This window comes from Felis catus, chromosome D3 (genome assembly GCF_018350175.1).
Source record: "Felis catus isolate Fca126 chromosome D3, F.catus_Fca126_mat1.0, whole genome shotgun sequence".
In the NCBI taxonomy this organism is placed as follows: Eukaryota; Metazoa; Chordata; class Mammalia; order Carnivora; family Felidae; genus Felis; species Felis catus.
The window spans coordinates 10,553,195-10,572,575 of record NC_058379.1 but is presented as its reverse complement, the minus strand read 5'-3'; the positions used below and the strand labels follow the sequence as shown (position 1 = coordinate 10,572,575).

The 19,381-nt window shown below is 50.4% G+C and overlaps 1 protein-coding gene across 1 annotated transcript; it reads right to left on the bottom strand.

Annotated features, from left to right (window-relative positions):
- Nucleotides 1-4,751: 4,751 nt before the first annotated feature.
- On the bottom strand, nt 4,752-17,945 carry OAS1 (2'-5'-oligoadenylate synthetase 1). Its single transcript, XM_006938491.4, has 6 exons — nt 17,655-17,945; nt 14,817-15,105; nt 12,389-12,573; nt 7,612-7,844; nt 6,668-6,821; nt 4,752-5,261 (listed from the first exon to the last, which is right to left on the bottom strand). The coding sequence occupies exons 1-6, from the start codon at nt 17,838-17,840 to the stop codon at nt 5,103-5,105; spliced, it is 1,206 nt and encodes a 401-aa protein (XP_006938553.2). The 5' UTR covers nt 17,841-17,945; the 3' UTR covers nt 4,752-5,102.
- Between the last annotated feature and the right edge of the window lie 1,436 nt (nt 17,946-19,381).

Sequence of the window (19,381 nt, the reverse complement as noted above, 5' to 3'; positions counted from 1 at the left end):
AATAAATAAACAGTAAAAAAATTTTTTTTAATTTAAAAAATTTGAAAAAAGGAAGGTGAATTTTAACCTAATGCCGCCTTTGAAGCCCCGAGTGAACGCTCCCAAATACCCCCCCCCCAACGAAGCCCTCCCTGCACACCCCTGTGTCTGTGACAACGTCAGGGCCCCTCCTCCGAGCTGCTCAGAGCCCGTCCTGCCCTGCAGAAGCACTTTCTCCCTCCCGTGTTTCAGGCCAACACGGCCTACTTCCTCCAGCCCCACATCTGTCTCGGGCGTCCCACAGACCCCAGTTCGCCCGCGGGGCCTCTACTTAGCATCCGGCAGCATGATCCAATGTGTTCCCCTCTTCCCTGTGATTTCTAGAGTCTAGGGCGGCAGTTGACAGCTTGTGTATGTGATCGGTCCCCGTCTTCATCCAGTCTTGACCCTTCCCTTTCTCCCTCCTCAGCATACCTCAGCTGTCCTGGTCCCTTGACGGTGATCTTTCTTGATTTCCCACCTGTTGAGTTGCAGGACACTTTTAACATATCTTTGCTGTCATTTTGGTGGGATCTCGAATGTGCGTTCAGCATACTATCTCAAATGGGGAATTTCTTTCTTTTTTACATGAATGTTTATTTATTTATTGAGAGAGAGAGAGAGAGAGAGAGAGAGAGAGAGAGCGCGCACAGGGAAGGGGCAGAGAGAGAGGGAGACACAGAATCCGAAGCTGTCAGCACAGAGCCCGACGCGGGGCTCGAACTCATGAACTGTTGCGATCATGACCTGAGCTGAAGTCAGACGCTCAACCAACTGAGCCACTCAGGCGCCCTGTCCCCCCCCCCCCCCCGCCGCCGCCCCCAACCAAATCACCTTCTTTTGAGCCAGGGGTGGGGTGGAAGGGGCTGGGAGCATAGAGGGGTGGGCCTCAGCATCAATTCTGAGCATCAATCCAGCATCAATCAGTTTATTGCAAAAAGAATTGGTAAAGTCAGAAAATTCAGAAGAGTATAAAGATCGCTTGAAATGTTATAATGAAATACACTCTCTGCAACATTGAGGTCTTCCAGGAACCAAATGCTACAAAATGCAATTAAAGAGAACATACTGAGGACAGAAAAATAGAAACAAATATGTAGGAATAATATGACAGAGGATGTGAAAGACCCATGCAGTGGCATATTACAATGGTTACAGCATCATTAAAGACGATTAAAATAAAAAAGACGATTAAAATTAATAAGGAGACACTCCAAGTTCATGGATGGGGATTCTCAATAGAACAACAGCGTCTTTCTTCCTAAACTAATTTATGTAATTCCAATCAAATGCCTCCCCATATTTTGGGTGGGACTTCACACAGTGAGTATAAAATTAACATAGAAAAGGTCAGGAGAAGGCTTTTGTGGGTTTCCCCCCTAATATAAGATTTTTTAACAAATGTTTATTTTTGAGAGAGACGGAGTCAGAGCGTGAGCGGGGAGGGGCAGAGAGAGAGGGAGACGCAGAATCCGAAGCAGGCTCCAGGCTCTGAGCTGTCAGCACAGAGCCCGACGCGGGGCTCGAACTCACGGACCGCGAGATCATGACCTGAGCCAAAGTCAGACGCTTACCCGACTGAGGCATCCAGGTGCCCCTCCTGTAATATAAGATTTAATCTTTAATCCATTTTGAGTGGCTTTTCGTGTATAGTGTAAGATAAGGGTCTAGGTCATTCTTTTGCGGGTGGGCATCCCCTTTTCTTTTCATTGCCATTTGTTGAAGGCTTAGCCTTTCCCCATTGTGTATTCTTGGCAAATTGCTGAAGGTCAGCTGACTATATGTGAAGTACAGGCAACACAAACAAAACTGGACAAGAGGGACGACATCAAACTGAAAAGCTTCTGTGCAGCAAATGAAACAGTCAACGGGGGAATAACGCAACCTATGGAAAAGGAGAAAACATTAGCAAACCGTGAATCTGATAAGGGGTTCATCTGCAAAATCATAAGGTGCTCCTACCACTCAGTAGCAAAGACACTAATAGCCCAATTTAAAAACGGGCCAAGGACTCGAGTGGACTTTTTTCCGAAGAAGACCACAAATGGCCAACAGGTGTATGAAAAGATGCTCACCATCGCTAATCACCAGGGAATTGTAAATCAAAACCGTAAAGCTATGACTTCACACCAATTAGAATGGCTATTCCCGAACAAACGAGACACGAGTGTCGGTGAGGAGGTGGAGAACACGGAACCTTTGTGCACTGTTGGTAGGAAATCCAGGTGGCACAGCCATTACAGGAAAGTATGGGAGTTCCTCGAAAAATAAAAAACAGGGGCGCCCGGGTGGCTCAGTCGGTGAAGCGTCTGACTCCAGCTCAGGTCACGATCTCACAGTTCGTGGGTTCGAGCCCTGCGTCGGGGCTCCGTGCTGACAGTGCAGAGCCTGCTTCAGATCCTCTGTCTCCCTCTGTCTCTGCCCCTCCCCTGCTCATGCTCGCTCTCTCTCTCTCTCTCTCAGAAATAAACATTAAAATAAATAAAAAATAGTACTACTGTATGATTGATGTGGCTTTTCAGTTAATCTACTGATGACTGTAACATTGTTTATAATCATGAAACACTCAGAAGATGACACAAGTTGGGAATGCAAACTGGTGCAGCCACTCTGGAAAACAGTATGGAGGTTCCTCAAAAAAACTAAAGATAGAACAACCCCCGCGACCCAGCAATTGAACTACTAGGCATTTATCCACAGGATACAGGTGGGCTGTTTCAAAGGGACACGTGCACCCCCATGCTTATAGCAGCACTATCGACAACAGCCAAAGGATGGAAGGAGCCCAAATGTCCATCGATGGATGAATGGATAAAGATGGGACACACACACACACACACACACACACACACACACACACAATGGAGTATTACTTGGCAATCAAAAAGAATGAAATCCTGCCATTTGCAACTACACGGATGGAACTGGAGGGTATTATGCTAAGTGAAATTAGTCAGAGAAAGACAAAAATCCTATGACTTCACTCATATGAGGACTTAAAGAGACAAAACAGATGAACATAAGGGAAGGGAAACAAAAATCATATAAAAACAGGGAGGGGGACAAAACAGAAGAGACCCTTAAATATAGAGAACAAACTGAGGGTTACTGGAGGGGCTGTGGGAGGGGGATGGGCTAAATGGGGAAGGGGCACTAAGGAATCTACTCCTGAAATCATTGTTGCACTACATGCTAATTTAGATGTAAATTTAAAAAAATAAAAAATAAAATTAAAAAATAAATAAAAGAAAAAAAAATTTTTTTAAAGAATCAGCAAAAAAAAAAAAAAAAGCCTCCTAGGATTCTGATAAGGATTGCTTTGAATCTATAGATCCATTTGGAAAGAATTGACATCTGAGCCATATTAAGTCTTGCATTCCATCATACAGTTTATCTCTCCATTTATTTAGGTCTTCTTCAACTTATTGTGGAAATCTTGTGTACTTTTCAGGGTATAGATCATGCACACTTTTGTCAACTTTATCCCTAATTTACATATGTCCAATTTCCGATCTTTTTGCCAGTCTGTAAAAACCCGATCAAATAATTTTGTACGTTGGCTTGTATCTTACAACCTTGCAAAGTTCGTTTGTTAATTTTAGTAGCTTTCTAAGATTCCACCAGCTCTCTAAATAAGCAATCACACAGTCTGTGCATAAAGACAGTTTTACTTTTTTCTCTCCAAAAAAAGAAAAAGATGACACGAGTGGATTATCCACTTAATTATGGTATAGTGCAATGCAGCCATTACATGTGATAGCCCAAATTTCCTACTCAGCATAGTGATAATTATGATACATGTGACAAAGCAGGTAACAAAACCAGGTAGGGAGTAGAATCCCATTTTTATAAAAACACCACATACACAGGGAGACAGGGAGAGTCAGAGACAAGGCCGAAGAGACAGGTCCCAAGTGTTTACAGGTTGGCAGAAGGGACCATGGAGTGTTTTTCTTTCTTTCTTCCTTCCCCCTTCCCTCCCTCCTTTCTTCCCTTCCTTCCTTCCCTTCGTTCTAATGATTTCTTTACTTTGCTAATGTTAAAGACAATAACCAAATAATGTCATGAAAAAGAAATGACGTTTGTGGGTTCAAGCCCCACATTGGGCTCTGTGCTGACAGCTTGGAGCCTGGAGCCTGCTTCATATTCTGTGTCTCCCTCTCTCTCTGCCCTCCCTCACTCATGCTCTCTCTCTCTCTCTCTCAAAATAAATAAACATTTTAACAAATTTTAAAAATTATCAGTTGTCAGGCATGTGACATTCTTCTGTTCGTGTGTGTGTGTGCTAAGTCTCTGAGACCAGGTATGTGAATTACACACTCACTCGCAGCACACCTCGATTTGGACCGGCTGCGGTTCAAGGGCGTAACAGCCACATGTGTCTGGAAGCTACCGCATCAGACAGGGCAGTTCTAAAAACTTTCCTAGATGATCAGAAGTGTAGACAGAGGGTGAATCAAAACTGCTGGTCCTAGGATTATTTGTAATTGAAAACTAGAAGGACCCCAAATGATCTAATTAGTACAAGGTTCCATGCAAATGTCGGTCTATGAGGCAGGGATTTTTCATCTGCTGTGTTCATTGCTGTGTTCCCAGCATCCAGAACAATGCTTGGCACACAGCAGGCACCCAATACACGTTTCCGGTTGAATCGGTTCATGTGTACACACATATAATACGCGGATACACTTCTCGATGGTGTGATTTGCAGTGACTAAACATCCAACACACGGTATTTGCTGTTCTTTTTATTGTTATTGACGAGAAATTGGACTAGAACTCTCCCACTAGGAAGACAGAATACAGTTAAGGCTCTCTGGTTGTCTCTCAGAGAACATTGTCAGAGGTCAGGCTGGGGTAGGGTGGGGCTGCAGGGAACGTCATCTATGATGGGTTGAAAGACCACCGAATGGGAGAAGAGTGGGGGCCGGGAGACCTGGATTCCGATCTGAAGTCTGACACCCATTCACCGCTGCTTTGGGGGCCGTCTTCTGCTATCTGGATCAAGGGACCCCCCCCACCTCCAAAATGAGGGGGCTGGTCTGGATGATTCTGGAGCCCTTCCCCCGAAGATGGGCTGGCATTCAGAGGATGGCACACGTCCAGTCATCTTCCTTCTGGGGAATGGATGCTGCCAGGCCCGTGCTGAGGTTCTCACAGGGTTCAGGACGCCATCCATAATCATGGTACTGATATGTCCTGTGTTCACAGGTAAACCAATCGTTTGGATAGTCTTCTTCAGGCTAAAAGGGTAAAGCAGGTGATCACATTGCAGAGCTGATCCTTCCCCCTTGGCACTGGGTCTCAGTGAGCATTTACAGTGTCACAGGCCACCCGGATCCCCCCGGAGGACGGACAAACAAGTCCCAGCTGCTGGGGAGGTGGGCAGCAGACAGACCCCTGGCCTTCAGGGCCGCCTTGGCTGCAGAAAGCCCCGTGTCCAAGGCGATGCCCATTCCTGAGTTGCCCACATTCAGGGACTGGTCCATGGGGGGTCTAAAGGGCTGACCGCCCCAGACTGCGGCAGGGCAACTCTGAAGGCCACGGAGCCCCAGGACTCCCCCACGGAGGGGCTGGCCGAGACTCACATAGGGGCACACCCCCAGCTGGACTTCTCCCTGCGCCCACACCTGCTTCCTCCCCCTCCTTTCCACACCTGTTGGCTCCTATGGTTCTCCCCGAAAACACTCCTTCCCCGGGGAACCCACCTACAAGGTCATCAACGTCACCTGCTGTGCGAAAGACTACGGCCCTGGTGTGGGGGGTGGGGCAGAGATCCAAGTTCAGGCCCTTCTGCCTCTTCCCGGCTGTGTGGCACGCCCACGTCCCTCAGCAGTTCGGAGTCTCCCGTGTGTGGGATGATACGCGTGGGGACGCTCAGAGCACGGCGGGCTGAGCGCTGGCACTGGAAGCCACCGACTTTGGATCTCCGCTCCACCGTGGGAGCTCCCGCGCTAAATGTCCTTGAGCAGGTGACTCTCTGAGCCCCTCTTCTCATAGGTCAGGTGGGAGTAGGAAACACGCCTCAAAGGGTGTTGTTTTCATGAAATAATGTAGCCATCCGTTTGGGACAGAACCTGAGCCCAGAGCAAATATTCACTAAACGGTGGCTGTTATTGTTTATTATTATTCGCAGAGGAAGGAGCCCACGGGGGCTGTTGGAAGAGTTGCCTCCGGCCAGGGTAGTGGTAAGTAAAGAATGAACTCTGGGGGCTCCTGGGTGGCTCAGTCGGTTAAGCGGCCAACTTCGGCTCAGGTTATGATCTCACGGTCCGTGAGTTCGAGCCCCGCGTCGGACTCTGTGCTGACAGCTCAGAGCCTGGAGCCTGTTTCAGATTCTGTGTCTCCCTCTCTCTCTGACCCTCCCCTGTTCATGCTCTGTCTCTCTCTGTCTCAAAAATAAATAAACGTTAAAAAAAAAAAAGAATGAACTCTGGACAAGGGATAGGCAAATCCCAGGAGCCCGGCGAAACGGGGCTAAGATGACGAGAAAATGGAGAGTATCCTGAAACTGTATGACTAGGGGACCCTGGTAGCAAGAGGCCACTTCTTTGGAGAGAACGTTCTCCAGCAACATGCGCCACACGGTGCAGAGGACGTGGTGGGGTGGGGGGGGGGGAAGGACAGCGGAGGGGAAGCCGCAAATCACCTGCACGTTCCACGAGACCACCTGAGACCCATCCCTGTTGGTAAAGCATGGGTAACCCAGCCAGACTCTGGCCTCTTCTGCCAGCCGCTGCCAGCTGTACCGGTCTTTACCGGCCACGTTTCCTGTAGGGTCGGCCGGGTCCAGAATCACAGGCCTGGAGAGTAACAGTGAGAGAGGGACAGGTGAGGAGTTAGGGCTGTGTCTGGGGGATGAGAGCCTCCTGGCCCAGGCTGGGACTCAGGGCGGGAGCGGGGTGGGGGTGGGGGGGCGCTGTTCCCCTGGGGGCGTGTCCTGACTGCCCTGCCCCCCGTGGCGGGTGATGGGCAAGGGGAGAAAAAGCCTGGCCCTTGGGTCTGACAGGCCTGGGTTTGAATCTCCCTTCTGCCCTTTATTGGTCGTTTGCTCTTGGGCAGGTCAGTTGACCTCTTTAAGCCGATTTCCTCATCCGTGAAATGGGGAGAGCAGAGGACACCTGTCTCATAGGACATGATGTGAGGGTGGAGGCAGAACGTGGGAAATGTTCCGCACAGGACTCGGAACGTAGTAAGAGGTCGGTACACGTTAGCTGTAAGGACCGTAATTTTTTGCTTACTATATCAGAATGCGTTCGTCCTCCCGCAAGCCCTTAATCCCTCGGGGCAACGAGCATTGTTGCTGCGGCTGTTGAAATTTTACTCGTGTTTTTGTTAAGGTTTAGGCAAGCTCCTGACTTCTCAGAACCTCAGTTTGTCCACCTGTAAAGTGGCTACATACTGCCTGCCTCACAGGGCGGGAGGCTGTAGGTTCAATCAGATGGGCAGTGGTAAAATGCTCAGCACGATGACTGGCCAGAGAAGATGATCCGTGAGCACGGAGCCCTCCCCCTCGCCCCCACTTCCAAGGTGCCACAGGGCACCAGGGGTTCCTTTCTGTGGGGAGCCGACCCACGTGGAGGTGTAGGGTACCTGGATTTATTAAGCTGTCTCCTCAGGTACTGTTTAATGATAGGGTTTTCAAAGTCGTAATAATTTGTCCAGTAGATGCAAAGCTCCCGGTAGTTCAGGACTAATACCAAGACGGTCTGGAACCCCCGAGCGGTGCTGAAATCTGTCTGCTTGTTCCCACGCTCCCAGGCGTAGACGGTCAGGAGCTCCAGGGCGTACTGGGGTGGGAGTGGCTTCCCAAGCTTCTCCTTGCACTGAGGAGGGGGAAAAGACCATCAGAAACATGCACTTGTCCCCTCGTGACGCAGAGCACGTCTCCCAAGGGCCAAATCCCGCCTGCCGTCTGCTTTTGTCAATAACATTTCCTTGAAGCCAAGGCCACGCCCATTCACCTGTGTGTAGCCTGTGGCTGCTCTCATGCTGGCTGGTTGAGGCAGAGACCGCGTACGTAGCCCCCCGGGTCTGAAATGGTCACTACCTAAGGCATTTTGGAAAAGTTTTACTGACTCCTGGTTAAGAGCTTGAGCTCTGGATTATGCGTGAGGCGGGTTCGAGTCCCGGATCCACCAGTGTCCGCTTCCGAGAAGACAACTTGGACTCTTGGAGCCTCGTTATTCTTACCTGCCAGGTGAGGGGTAATAACACCACCGACCCCAAAAGGATAGCGTGACAATTAACTGAGAGGAAGAACTTGAAGTGTTCCTAAGAGCCAAACAAAAGTCCCTTTGGAGTAAGATGGCTAACCCAGAGCGTCAAATGATTTCACAAAGAATTTATAAGTATCGTGACCTGCGCGTAAAGGACCAGGTACACGAGGAAACGGGAGACCAAGAGTAATAACCAGCAGAAGAAAGAGAAAATAGTAATAAGTCCACAGAACTTTTTTTTTTTTTTTTAGGGAAAGTAGTTTAAAAAAATTTTTTTTTAAGGTTATTTATTTATTTTGAGAGAGACAGAGACAGTGTGAGCAGGGGAGGGGCAGAGAGAGAGGGAGAGAGGGAGAGAGAATCCCAAGCAGGATCTGCACTGCCAGCGCAGAGGCTGATGTGAGGCTCGAACTCACAAAACTGTGAGATCGCGACCCGAGCCGAAAAGGAGAGCTGGACGCTTAACCGACTGAGCCACCCAGGTGTCCCAGTCCACAGAACTGTAAATATTGAAGGATCAGATAGAGACTTTGAAATAACTAGGAATATCGTGTTTAAAGAAATGAAGACCTTGAAATAGAGAAAATTAGAAGCCGTAACAAGTGGCACGGCATATTTGAAAAGAAATAAAATAGAAATCATAGTATAAAAACCGATAATAACTGTAATTAATAAGTCAACAGCAAATTAGACACAGTTTGGGGAAAATTAGTGAGTTGGACAGTATATTAGAATGAACTATCCGGAAAAAAGCACAGAGAGACAGAAAGATGTAGAATAGATACGGAAGACAGAATGAGGTCTAACATACATTAGCTGGAGTTCCAGGAGGCAAGGAAGAGAGAGAAACAGTATTTTAGGAGAGTGGCTGAGAGTTTCCAAACCTGATGAAAGAGATCCATCCACAGATTCAGGAATCCCAGTGAACTCCAAACAGGACAAGTGAAAAAGGAATCATCATGAAGACACCTCAGGTTGAAATGAAACGAAATCGAAGACAAAGAGAAAAATATACGTGCAGCCGGAGGAATCAGACAGTTTACCTACAAAGGAGCCACGGTTAGGCTGACAACTGAGTCGTCACTAGTGACACCAGAAGACGGAGGAGTGACGTGTTCCATGTACTGAAATGACCGTCAAATATATGGCAAAAATACCCATCGACAACGAAGGTAAAATCAAGACATTTTCAAGCAAACAAAAACTAAGAGTTCATTATCACAAGACAGTCACCAAAAAAATCTCCAAGGGGACATACTTCAGGAAGAAGGAACGCGATCCCCGGGGGACAGTTAGAGACGTAGGAAAGAGCTGACAGCAAAGAGCGTAGTAAATATGTGGATAGATAAGATGAGCCCTGATGTTGTAAAATAATAGTAATGCTCTGAGGCCCTTGAACGTATAGAGACTTGAAATATACAGCACAAGTAGCATGTGAGTTGGAGATGGTGATGGTGGTGGTAAGTGGGGTTAAAGGACGGTCAGGTTCCTGTATTGCTTTCCAGGAAAGGAGAGGGAGGGAGAGGGGAAGGGGAAGAAGGGTAGAGAGGGAGAGGAAGGAGGGAGGAGAATAAGGGAGGGAGGGAGGGAGAGAGGGAGAGAGGGGAAGGGGAAGAAGGACAGGGAGGGAGGAAGAGACAATTTTTTGCAGGACCATCTTGTTCATCATAGAACAGTTAGTATCCCTGGCTTCTTCCCACTAATTGTCAGTAGCATCCTTGCCCCCGATCACCATGGTTACCAAAAAGCATCCTCATGAACTTTCAATGTCCTTGGGGCCAGTGTTACACTTGTCAAGAACCGCTTTTGTAAGTTCTAAAATGCTCAGGCTCCATGATCAAATTTCCTAGATCGGCAAACTTCAGGTGTCTAGCAAATAAGTGATTTCTTGCTTTGCCTTGAAGATAATTTTTCAACGTTTTTTTTTATTTTTTTTATTTTTGGGACAGAGAGAGACAGAGCATGAATGGGGGAGGGGCAGAGAGAGAGGGAGACACAGAATCGGAAACAGGCTCCAGGCTCCGAGCCATCAGCCCAGAGCCTGACGCGGGGCTTGAACTCCCGGACCGCGAGATCGTGACCTGGCTGAAGTCGGATGCTTAACCGACTGCGCCACCCAGGCGCCCCGAAGATAATTTTTCAAGTAGGAAGGTTATCCTTAATTGCTTTCTTTCACCCAATTGCTCATCCAAAAATATACACGTGTATTATAAGATGTATATTACTTATCAGGCAAAGTCTTCAGTCGGAAGACCCAAATTCAAGGCTTCGTTCTGCTCCTTATTAGCTGAAAGAGCGATCTCTTACTCCTCCAGTAATACAGGCTTGATAATGATACCTCCCCTCGCTCAGCTCACAGAATGACCATGAAGATTAAGTGAGATATAGGATGTCTTAAAGTAAATGGAAATGCGTATCACATCCACAAAAGATTAAATATGATGAGCCTGGACAAGATGAACACATACTACATGCTAACTTTTATGATGTGCGCTCTTGCAGTGGCTCAAAGGAACCACATCCATGAGGATCGGCTGTGCCAGGCACCGTGTCACGTTAGGCCACGTTGCCCTTCGCAGATGAGAAAATAAGAAGCACAGAGAGGTTAAGTTGATGGCTCAAGGTCAGACAGCCAGGGAGCAGACAGAAGTGTGTGTGTGTGTGTGTGTGTGTGTGTGTGTGTGTGTGGTGATAGCATTCATTAATTTATTCAACAATTACTTACTGAGCACCTATTATGTGCCAGGCGCTGTTCTAGGTTCCGGAGACGCAGCAGTAAATAAAACGCACAAACCCCTTCCTTCGTGTACATTTTTAGCGGGAGAGACAGACACTAAACAAACACATAAGCAACTGCAAAGGTCCAAAGGCTGGAGCAGAGACTTGCTGTTGGAGGAACGACAAGGGAGGCGGCATGGCCTGAAGGGCAGACATGGGGGTTCAGCGAGGTCAAGGGCAGATCCCGGGAGCCTCGCCAGGTGCCTGGGACCCAGGCGACAGCGATGGAAGTGGTGACAATAAATGAATTGTGGGTATATTTTAAAAATAGGACCAACACCATTTGTTGACTGGTTGGATGGAGGTGTGCATGTGAAGAGGTCAAGGAAGATGTACGGTTCAGGCCGGAGTAACTGGCAGAATGGGGCTGTCACGTGTTGGGATGGGAAAGACTGGGAGGAGTGTGACACCCTGGGTCCCCTGGCACCTGTCTCTCCCCTTCCTACCCAACCCCGTCCTCCTCCTTCTCTCCTTCCCCACACATCCCCTCCTCTCCCTCGCCCCAGCCCTCCCTCCCTGTGGCAAATAGGTTCAAGGATTCCTTACACTTACCTAACGAAGCTGAGGGCAGAAAGCCGGCGCCACAGGGTGAAAGCGCCCGAGGTTAGTTAGCGAGATATTGTCACAGGGTCACGAGTAACTTGCTACAGGAAGCTACTCTCCATCTGCCGCCGACACACTATTGTGCTCTGACCACAACTTCAAACGCCCCTCGCCCCCCAGACTCTTTGCTTCTTACACACACAAGTTCATGCTTTACTATCTGATGGTTTTCTGCACATTCACCACGTGTGTACGATCTTGAGAGCTCAACAAACAGGGACACGAAATCCCTGCTCGGGGCCCTCGTCTCTCCCCAGACATTAGCCTCTCTCGTCTTCGTGTCTGTGTCTGCTCTCTCGCTGGACAAGAGAGAGCTCCAGACTCCTGATCTGAGACACCTCCCCTTCCCCCCTCCTCTCCTCCCTCCCCTCTCTCCCTCATCTCCTCCCTCTTCTCCCCTCCCCACACCTCTCTCTCCTCCCCCCCTCCCTCTATTCCATGCCCCCTTCCTTCTCTCCCTCCCCCCCTCCCTCCCTTCCCCCTCTCCCCTCCCTCCCCACCCCCCTCCCTCTCCTGGTCCTCCTCCTTCTCCCCTCCCCACACCTCTCTCTCCTCCACCCCTCCCTCTATTCCATGCCCCCCTTCCTTCTCTCCCTCCTCCCCTCCCTCCCTTCCCCCTCTCCCCTCCCTCCCCACCCCCCTCCCTCTCCTGGTCCTCCTCCTTCTCCCCTCCCCACACCTCTCTCTCCTCCACCCCTCCCTCTATTCCATGCCCCCCTTCCTTCTCTCCCTCCTCCTCCTCCTCAGCTCCCCAGACAGAAGGAACTTACCAGTTGGTACCAGTGCTTCACTAGGCGGATGAGGCTCTTCACCTTGGTCGGACGCTGCCTCAGGAAGTCTCGCTGCAGCTCTGTGAAGCAGGTGGAGAACTCTCCCTCTAGGTCCAGGTCCTGGCACTCTTGGATTAGCTTGATGTAGACTCTGGGGTCAGGTCTGTAGGTATTGGTCCACTGCCCTGTTAGGGACAAATCCATACGTAACTCTAAGATGTTAGCATCTCTGATGTTCGTCCGGCCACTCTGGGGCTCACTGGCCGTGGGGTGCAGCAGAAAGGGCGACGGGCCGAGCCAGGGGGCCCGAAGCCCATCCCCAGCCTTCCCTTCTCCCATCTCTTCTGCCAACCCACCTCACCCGGAGGTGAGCCTCCTCACTGGTTCCTCCACAGCCCACTCTCGACCCAGAGAGGACTTTCAAAACCAGCTCACGCCGCTTCCTGCTTCCCACATCTAGAATAAAACCCAGTATCTCCACCGTGGCCTAGGAAATTTGTGGGATCTCACCTCCTACCCTGCTCCCCTGCCGCTCATACCTGGGGCCTTTTTTCTCTTCCTCAAACTTGCCAAGCTCACTCCTGTCTCAGGACCTTTGCACTTGCTGTCTCTTCTTCCTGGATCTTCCCATGGTTGGCTCCTTCTCATCCCTCAGCTCCGACGTCACCTCCTCAGAAACCCTCCCTCATCGCACCGTCTGAAAAAGCCCTCCCCCTGCCACCTCCCGGTCGCTCTCCCTCGTATCAGTCTGCAGGCATCATTCCATTTGTCTTGCTTCTATACTTAAGGTCAGGCTCCAGGATAGAGGTTCCTTGTCTGGCTCATTCGTGGCCAGGGAGCAGTGCCTGGTACACAGTAGGCACTCCATGGATAATCTGTGTTTATCCTTGTTGACTGAATGTCTCCCAAACTCCGGTCGTGCCTCTCTTCCCATCTATTCTCCGCACTACCGTTGGACTAGGTTTCTAAAACACAAATCTGACCAGGTTACTCCCCTACTTGAAAGCCTCCCACAGCTGTTCTGTTGCGTTCAGGAGAAACCCTTGACCAAGGAGGCAGGTTTCTGCAGGACCAGCTCTCCTGGCTCAGTTCCCGCTCACTCCTTCCCTGCCCTCTCCACTCCCCCCTGCCCCCTCTACCCTCCCCACTCCCTCCCTGCCCCCCATCCTCCCCCCTCCTTCCCTGCCCTCCACACCCTCCCTACTCCCTCCCTGCCCTCCCCCTCCTTCCCTGCCCTCCACACCCTCCCCACTCCCTCCCTGCCCCCCATCCTCCCCCCTCCTTCCCTGCCCTCCACACCCTCCCTACTCCCTCCCTGCCTTCCCCCTCCTTCCCTGCCCTCCACACCCTCCCTACTCCCTCCCTGCCTTCCCCCTCCTTCCCTGCCCTCCACACCCTCCCCACTCCCTCCCTCCCCCCTTCCCTCCCTCCCCTCACTCTCTTCAGTGTCTAGCAGTTCCCCCAACACATCCTCCCCTTTTCTCATCTCCAGTCCTTTGCTTGTGCTGTTCCCTCTGCCGGGCATGTCCTTCCTCCCCTTCTCTCTCCCCCTCTTATCTCTTTTGTAACCATCGTATGCCTGCGCCCAACACCGGACGTGGCAACAAGGAGAGATTCCCAAACTTTCTCATTTCCCGGTGCCTTTAGAGTTTCGGTATTTTCCTCAAGGGTCCCTCCCCTCCGCCCAAGAGGAGTTCCATGCACGGGGTTCAGTCTACAACTGAACAGTGGTGGTTCGTGCGGTGTCCCCCAGACGGCGTTGTGTGTCCCTCAAAAACTTAAAATCTAACCTACTCCGTGTGCTCCCCGTGAGTGTTTTCACTGTGGCGTCCTGGGGTGCCTCGGCCTACGGTTGGGGAACTCACACTCTTGAACACCTACTATGCGCCAGGCCCCGTGTGACAGCTGAATGCGGATGCTCGCTCAATACTTAAGAGTAGGACATAGGTGGCATGGTTTTGCCAGCTTTCCGAATGCAGAAACTGAGCCCCTGAGAGGTTCTGCTTCCTGTCCAAATGCGGCTGTGGGTCATCGATATAGACTCCAGCCCTCAGCACAAGTCCGGCAGGGTTTCCTCCTGTTTGGGGTAATAGATGAAATTCACGTACGGACCGCAGGCTGGACCTACACTGCCTCCCTTTCAGAAAGCTAAAATTTACACGCTTTGCCACAAGTAGAGCCGGCCAGCCCAGAAGGTGTTCCGTAAGGGACGTCTTGCCCCCCAATTGCGCCAATTTGCCACTTAACGTCGCTCCTGTGGCCGGTCGTGACCTGATCCGTTCTAAGATCTCGACCCACCCCCTTCGAAGGGATGCCCCGTCTCGGTAAGACTCTCCGACTGTGGGAAAGTTCTGCTCTGAAATATGAAAAAAGAAAGCAGCCCTGTGGTGGGACAGAGGGGAAAGCCCTTGCGTCTGTGAGCGCTCACCCAGGACGTCAAAGGCAGGCAGGACGTCAAACTCCACCCCCTCCTGGAGCTGGGGGGACCTGAGCACAAAGCTCAGGGCCCGGGGCCTCTCCCAACGCAGACTCTGTACTTCAAACTGCACTGCAAACGTTTCCTCTTCTTGACAGGCTTCCAGCTGCCTCTTAATTTCCCAGATGAACGTTCCCCGGTGGTCAAGCTGCTCCTCAAAACTTGTGAGGTTACTCAGAAAGACCACGAGGTCGGCGTCAGATCGGCCTCTGAGGGTCGTGCCTTTGCCGGAAGAGCCACCCTACGACAGATGAGGAGAACAAGAACGGACATTTACTGAGAAGGGAGGGCCTCCCGAACGAAAGTGATGAGAGCGGCCACTAACATTCTAGAGCACTAGCCACTGATCTGAGGGCATCGCCAGTCTTAACTCCCATAATGCCCTCAGCCTTATGGCTGACCTACACACTCTTGTTACCAACTCCCACTTTACAGATGGGGAAACAGGTGCTCAGAGAGGTGACGCAGCGGCCCGGGAGCACAGCTTGTAGGTGGCACAGATACAATTCAAACCCCGGCTGTCTCCTTCTCCAGTCTGTGTTCTTTACACCCTGTCCTTTACTATCTGGTTATAGACTGCAGACCAGCCCTTGCTGGGTGGTCTACATGCATTATTTTACTTAATCTGTATACGGCCCGATAGGGCACTGGGCATGATGGATGAGGAAACTGAGGCACAGAGAGGTGAAATGACTTGCTCAAAGCCAGTAGGTGCTATCTGCTTTCAAAATTTATACTCTCTCTTTTTTTTTAAGTTTATTTATTTATTTTGAGGGAGCGCACGCACCTGTGTGCACACGTGTGCAAGCTGGGGAGAGGCAGAGAGAGAGAGAGAGAGAGAGAGAGAGAGAGAGAGAATCCCAAGCAGGCTCCGTGATGTCAGTGCAGAGCCCGATGCGGGGCCCCGAGATCACGATCTGAGCCGAAATCGAGAGTCAGATGCTCAGCCGACTGAGCCACCCGGGCGCCCCTCAAAACTCATACTCTTAACCAGCGCATGATACTGTAGAAATGGTGAGTCCCCCTTGCGGATGGGGGGAAAAAGGGAACCCTCCCACACTGTTGGTGGGAATGTAGATTAGCGCAGCCACTGTGGAAGACGCTGTGGAGGTTTCTCAAAACATTAAAAATAGAAATACCATAGTATCCAGTAACCCCCCTATTGGGTATTTTGCCCAAAGAAAACGAACACACTGATTTGAAAAGATACATGCAGTCTTATGTTTACTGCAGCATTATTTACAATAGCCAAATTATGGAGGCAACCCGAGGGTCCGTCCACAGGCGAATGGATAAAGAAGATGTGTATGCACACACACACACACACACACACACAGGACTGTTACTCAGCCATAAAAAAGGAATGAAATCTTGCTATTTACAACAACAAGGATGGACCCAGAGGGTATTATTATGCTAAGTGAAATAAATCAGACGGAGAAAGACAGATGCCGTATGAATTCACTCATGTGGAATGTAAAAAATAAAACAAGCAAAAAGAATAAATTAATTTTTAAAAAATTAAAAAAAAAAAAAAAAAAAAGGCCCGGGGCGGGGGTGCCTGGGTGGCTCAGTCTGTTGAGCGTCCGGCTTCGGCTCACATCATCATCTCACGGTTTGTGAGTTCGAGCCCCGCGTTGGGTTCTGTGCTGACCGCTCAGAGCCTGGAGGCTGCTTCCGATTCTGTGTCTCCTCCTCTCTCTCTGCCCCTCCCCTGCTCATGCTCTGTCTCTCCCTCTCAAGAATAAATAAACTTAGGGGCGCCTGGGTGGCTCCGTCGGTTAAGCGGCCGACTTCGGCTCAGGTCATGATCTCGCGGTCCGTGAGTTCGAGCCCCGCGTCGGGCTCTGTGCTGACAGCTTGGAGCCTGGAGACTGTTTCAGATTCTGTGTCTCCCTCTCTCTCTCTGACCCTCCCCCGTTCATGCTCTGCCTCTCTCTGTCTCAAAAATAAATAAACGTTAAAAAAAAAAAGACCTAAAAAAAAAAAAAGAATAAACTTAAAAAAATTAAAAAAAAAAAAAAAGAATGCTAGTTTATCACGGACATTGAAAAGCTGAGCATCTGGGGAGACTGCTGGTGCCTGGACCCCCTTTATGGACCCCAGAGCGCTGTCCAGCTCTGTTTTTGCAGAGTATACACTTCACAGGGGGCAATACCAACAACTTTTCAGCCACACAAAGTCATCGGAACATTTAGCTGTTGTTGGCTGGAGAGGGGCTCTGGAAGTCATTTTGTCAGGAAACAAACAAACAAACACAATGCAGAAATGGTGAGTCCCCGGCCTGGCCACTAATCAGCAAATTGTTTACTAGAGCTGGGCCTCAGTTTCCCTATCTCTGAAATGGACGCGGCCGAGGATGAGGGTTCCTAAGCTTCCGTCAGGGTATTTGTTTAAAAGCTACAGGTGGAGGGGGGCGCCTGGGTGGCTCAGGCAGTTGAGCACCTGACTCTTGGCTTCGGCTTAGGTCACGATCTCACGGCTTCATGGGTTCGAGCCCCGCCATCGGGTTCGCGGCCGTCAGCGCAGAGCCTGCCTCAGATCCTCTGTCCCCTCCCCTTCTCTGCTCCCCCTGCGCTGTGCTCTTTTAAAAATAAGCATTAAAAAAAATCACAGATGGAGGGTCTCACCCCAGAACCTATTCTGACAGGCTATGGTCATATGTGCTCGCTATGGCTAAGTCAGAAACCACCTGCCCTGAAGACCCGAACCTTTTGCTCTCTCTCTGTCTCTGTGGGAACTCTGGCCCACTCAGCCACCCCTTCCCCAGGCCAGCAGGCTTGGGCTCACCTTGACCACTTTGGACACCCGCACGGGGTGTGGTGCATCTTGGAAACACCTCTCCTTCAGGAAAGTGGAGATGATGTGGATGGCTTGTCTGACCTGCCTGCGAAAACGTGTGTCTGGTAAGAGATAGTCTTCGATGAACTTGTCCAGATTCCCGGCAGGGATGTCTTTGAGGTTCCACCCCGACATAATACTCAGGGCAGGCACAGCAGAGCCTGTGGCAGTGGAGCTGGCTTCTTGGAGCTGGCTTCTCGAAGCTGCTAACCTCCGTCCCGCCCGCTGAGTCAGTTAGTTTCGTTTCCTGGGAAGGGAGGGGCTTAGCCTAGCGAACCCGCCTCCCACCGGGAAACCTACCCTCTGGTCCTTTAAGGACGTCAGACCTTTCTTCAGACTCTGCTCTTAAACTCCTGCACTTCAACCCACATTCGTACCTCGCCTGGGATAAATCATAATTAAAAAACTGATGTGTGGTTTCCTGCTTCGTCTTTTTTGGTTGCTGACAAAATTGTTTTATAGTCTCTTGTGAGCTTCATGGCAGTATATGCACATTATAAAATGGAAAAGAAGTCAGAGAAATCAGGAAGCATACAGACCATCCGGGACCCTAAAACTCAAAAATGTCCACTATAAAGGCTTTGGCATAGATCTTTTCAGAGATTTTTCTAGGTTCACACACACACTCACACACACACAGTTACAGTTCTGTCTTTTTTTTAATGTTTATTTATTTTTGAGACGGAGAGAGAGAGAGAGAGATATTAGAGAGAGAGAGGGAGAGAGAACGAATGGGGGAGGGGCAGAGAGAGAGGGAGACACAGAATGGGAGGCAGGCTCCAGGTTCTGAGCTGTCAGCACAGAGCCAGAAACAGGTCTCAAACTCATGAACTGTGAGATCATGACCTGAGCCAGAAGTCGGAGGCTTAACTGACTGAGCCACCCGGATGCCCCCCCAAAACTTTTTTTTTTTAAGGCATCACGCTATATACATTTTTCCTTTGGACTAATAGGCTGAATTTCTTGCAGTGGTTTCAGGTTTACAGAAAACTTGAGCAGAAAAAGCTCCTGTAACAGCGCTCCGACCGGCCTTAAGGGACAACTTGCTTCTTCAAGCTTCTGCGCTCCTGGCTTGCTGACCGAAGTCCCTTGGTCTGTGGCAGAACTCAGTTTCCCTGAAACTTGCAGACCACCAGGCTCGAGGAGAGAAGGACAGAACTTTCCCAGGCATGAGGCTGACCAAAAACAGCTGTCACGGACGCCAGCCGTTCTGCTCAGGGGCGTGTCGGAGTACAAGTCACCACCCGGACACCTGCTTCTCCGGCCCACAGCCCCCCTCCCTCTTCCCCTGCCTTCCCCTTTAAAACCCTCTGGCTTGGCCTGGACAGGGAAGATGGTCTTCGAGACATCAGTCTACCACCTTCCCGGGTTGCCGGCTCCCTGAATAACACAACCCTCCCTTTCCCCCCATGATGGGTCTCCTGAGTATCGATTTTTGAGCAGTGAGCCGCCGAACCCGAGTGCGAAACCGATTCTCCAGTAACAGATTGCGGCGAACAGCCAGGAGCTGTGTGTCTGACTCTCCAGTCCCCCGGGGACTCCCCGAGACGAGCAGGAGGCCCACCTGTGCGTTTCCTGAGCTGGTGGCTGTCACAGTCGGAGCCAGCTGCTGGTGGCCAGCCGACCCAGCGGGACCCCTCACTATCTGGGAGGAAAAAGCACCCCACGCTGCTGGG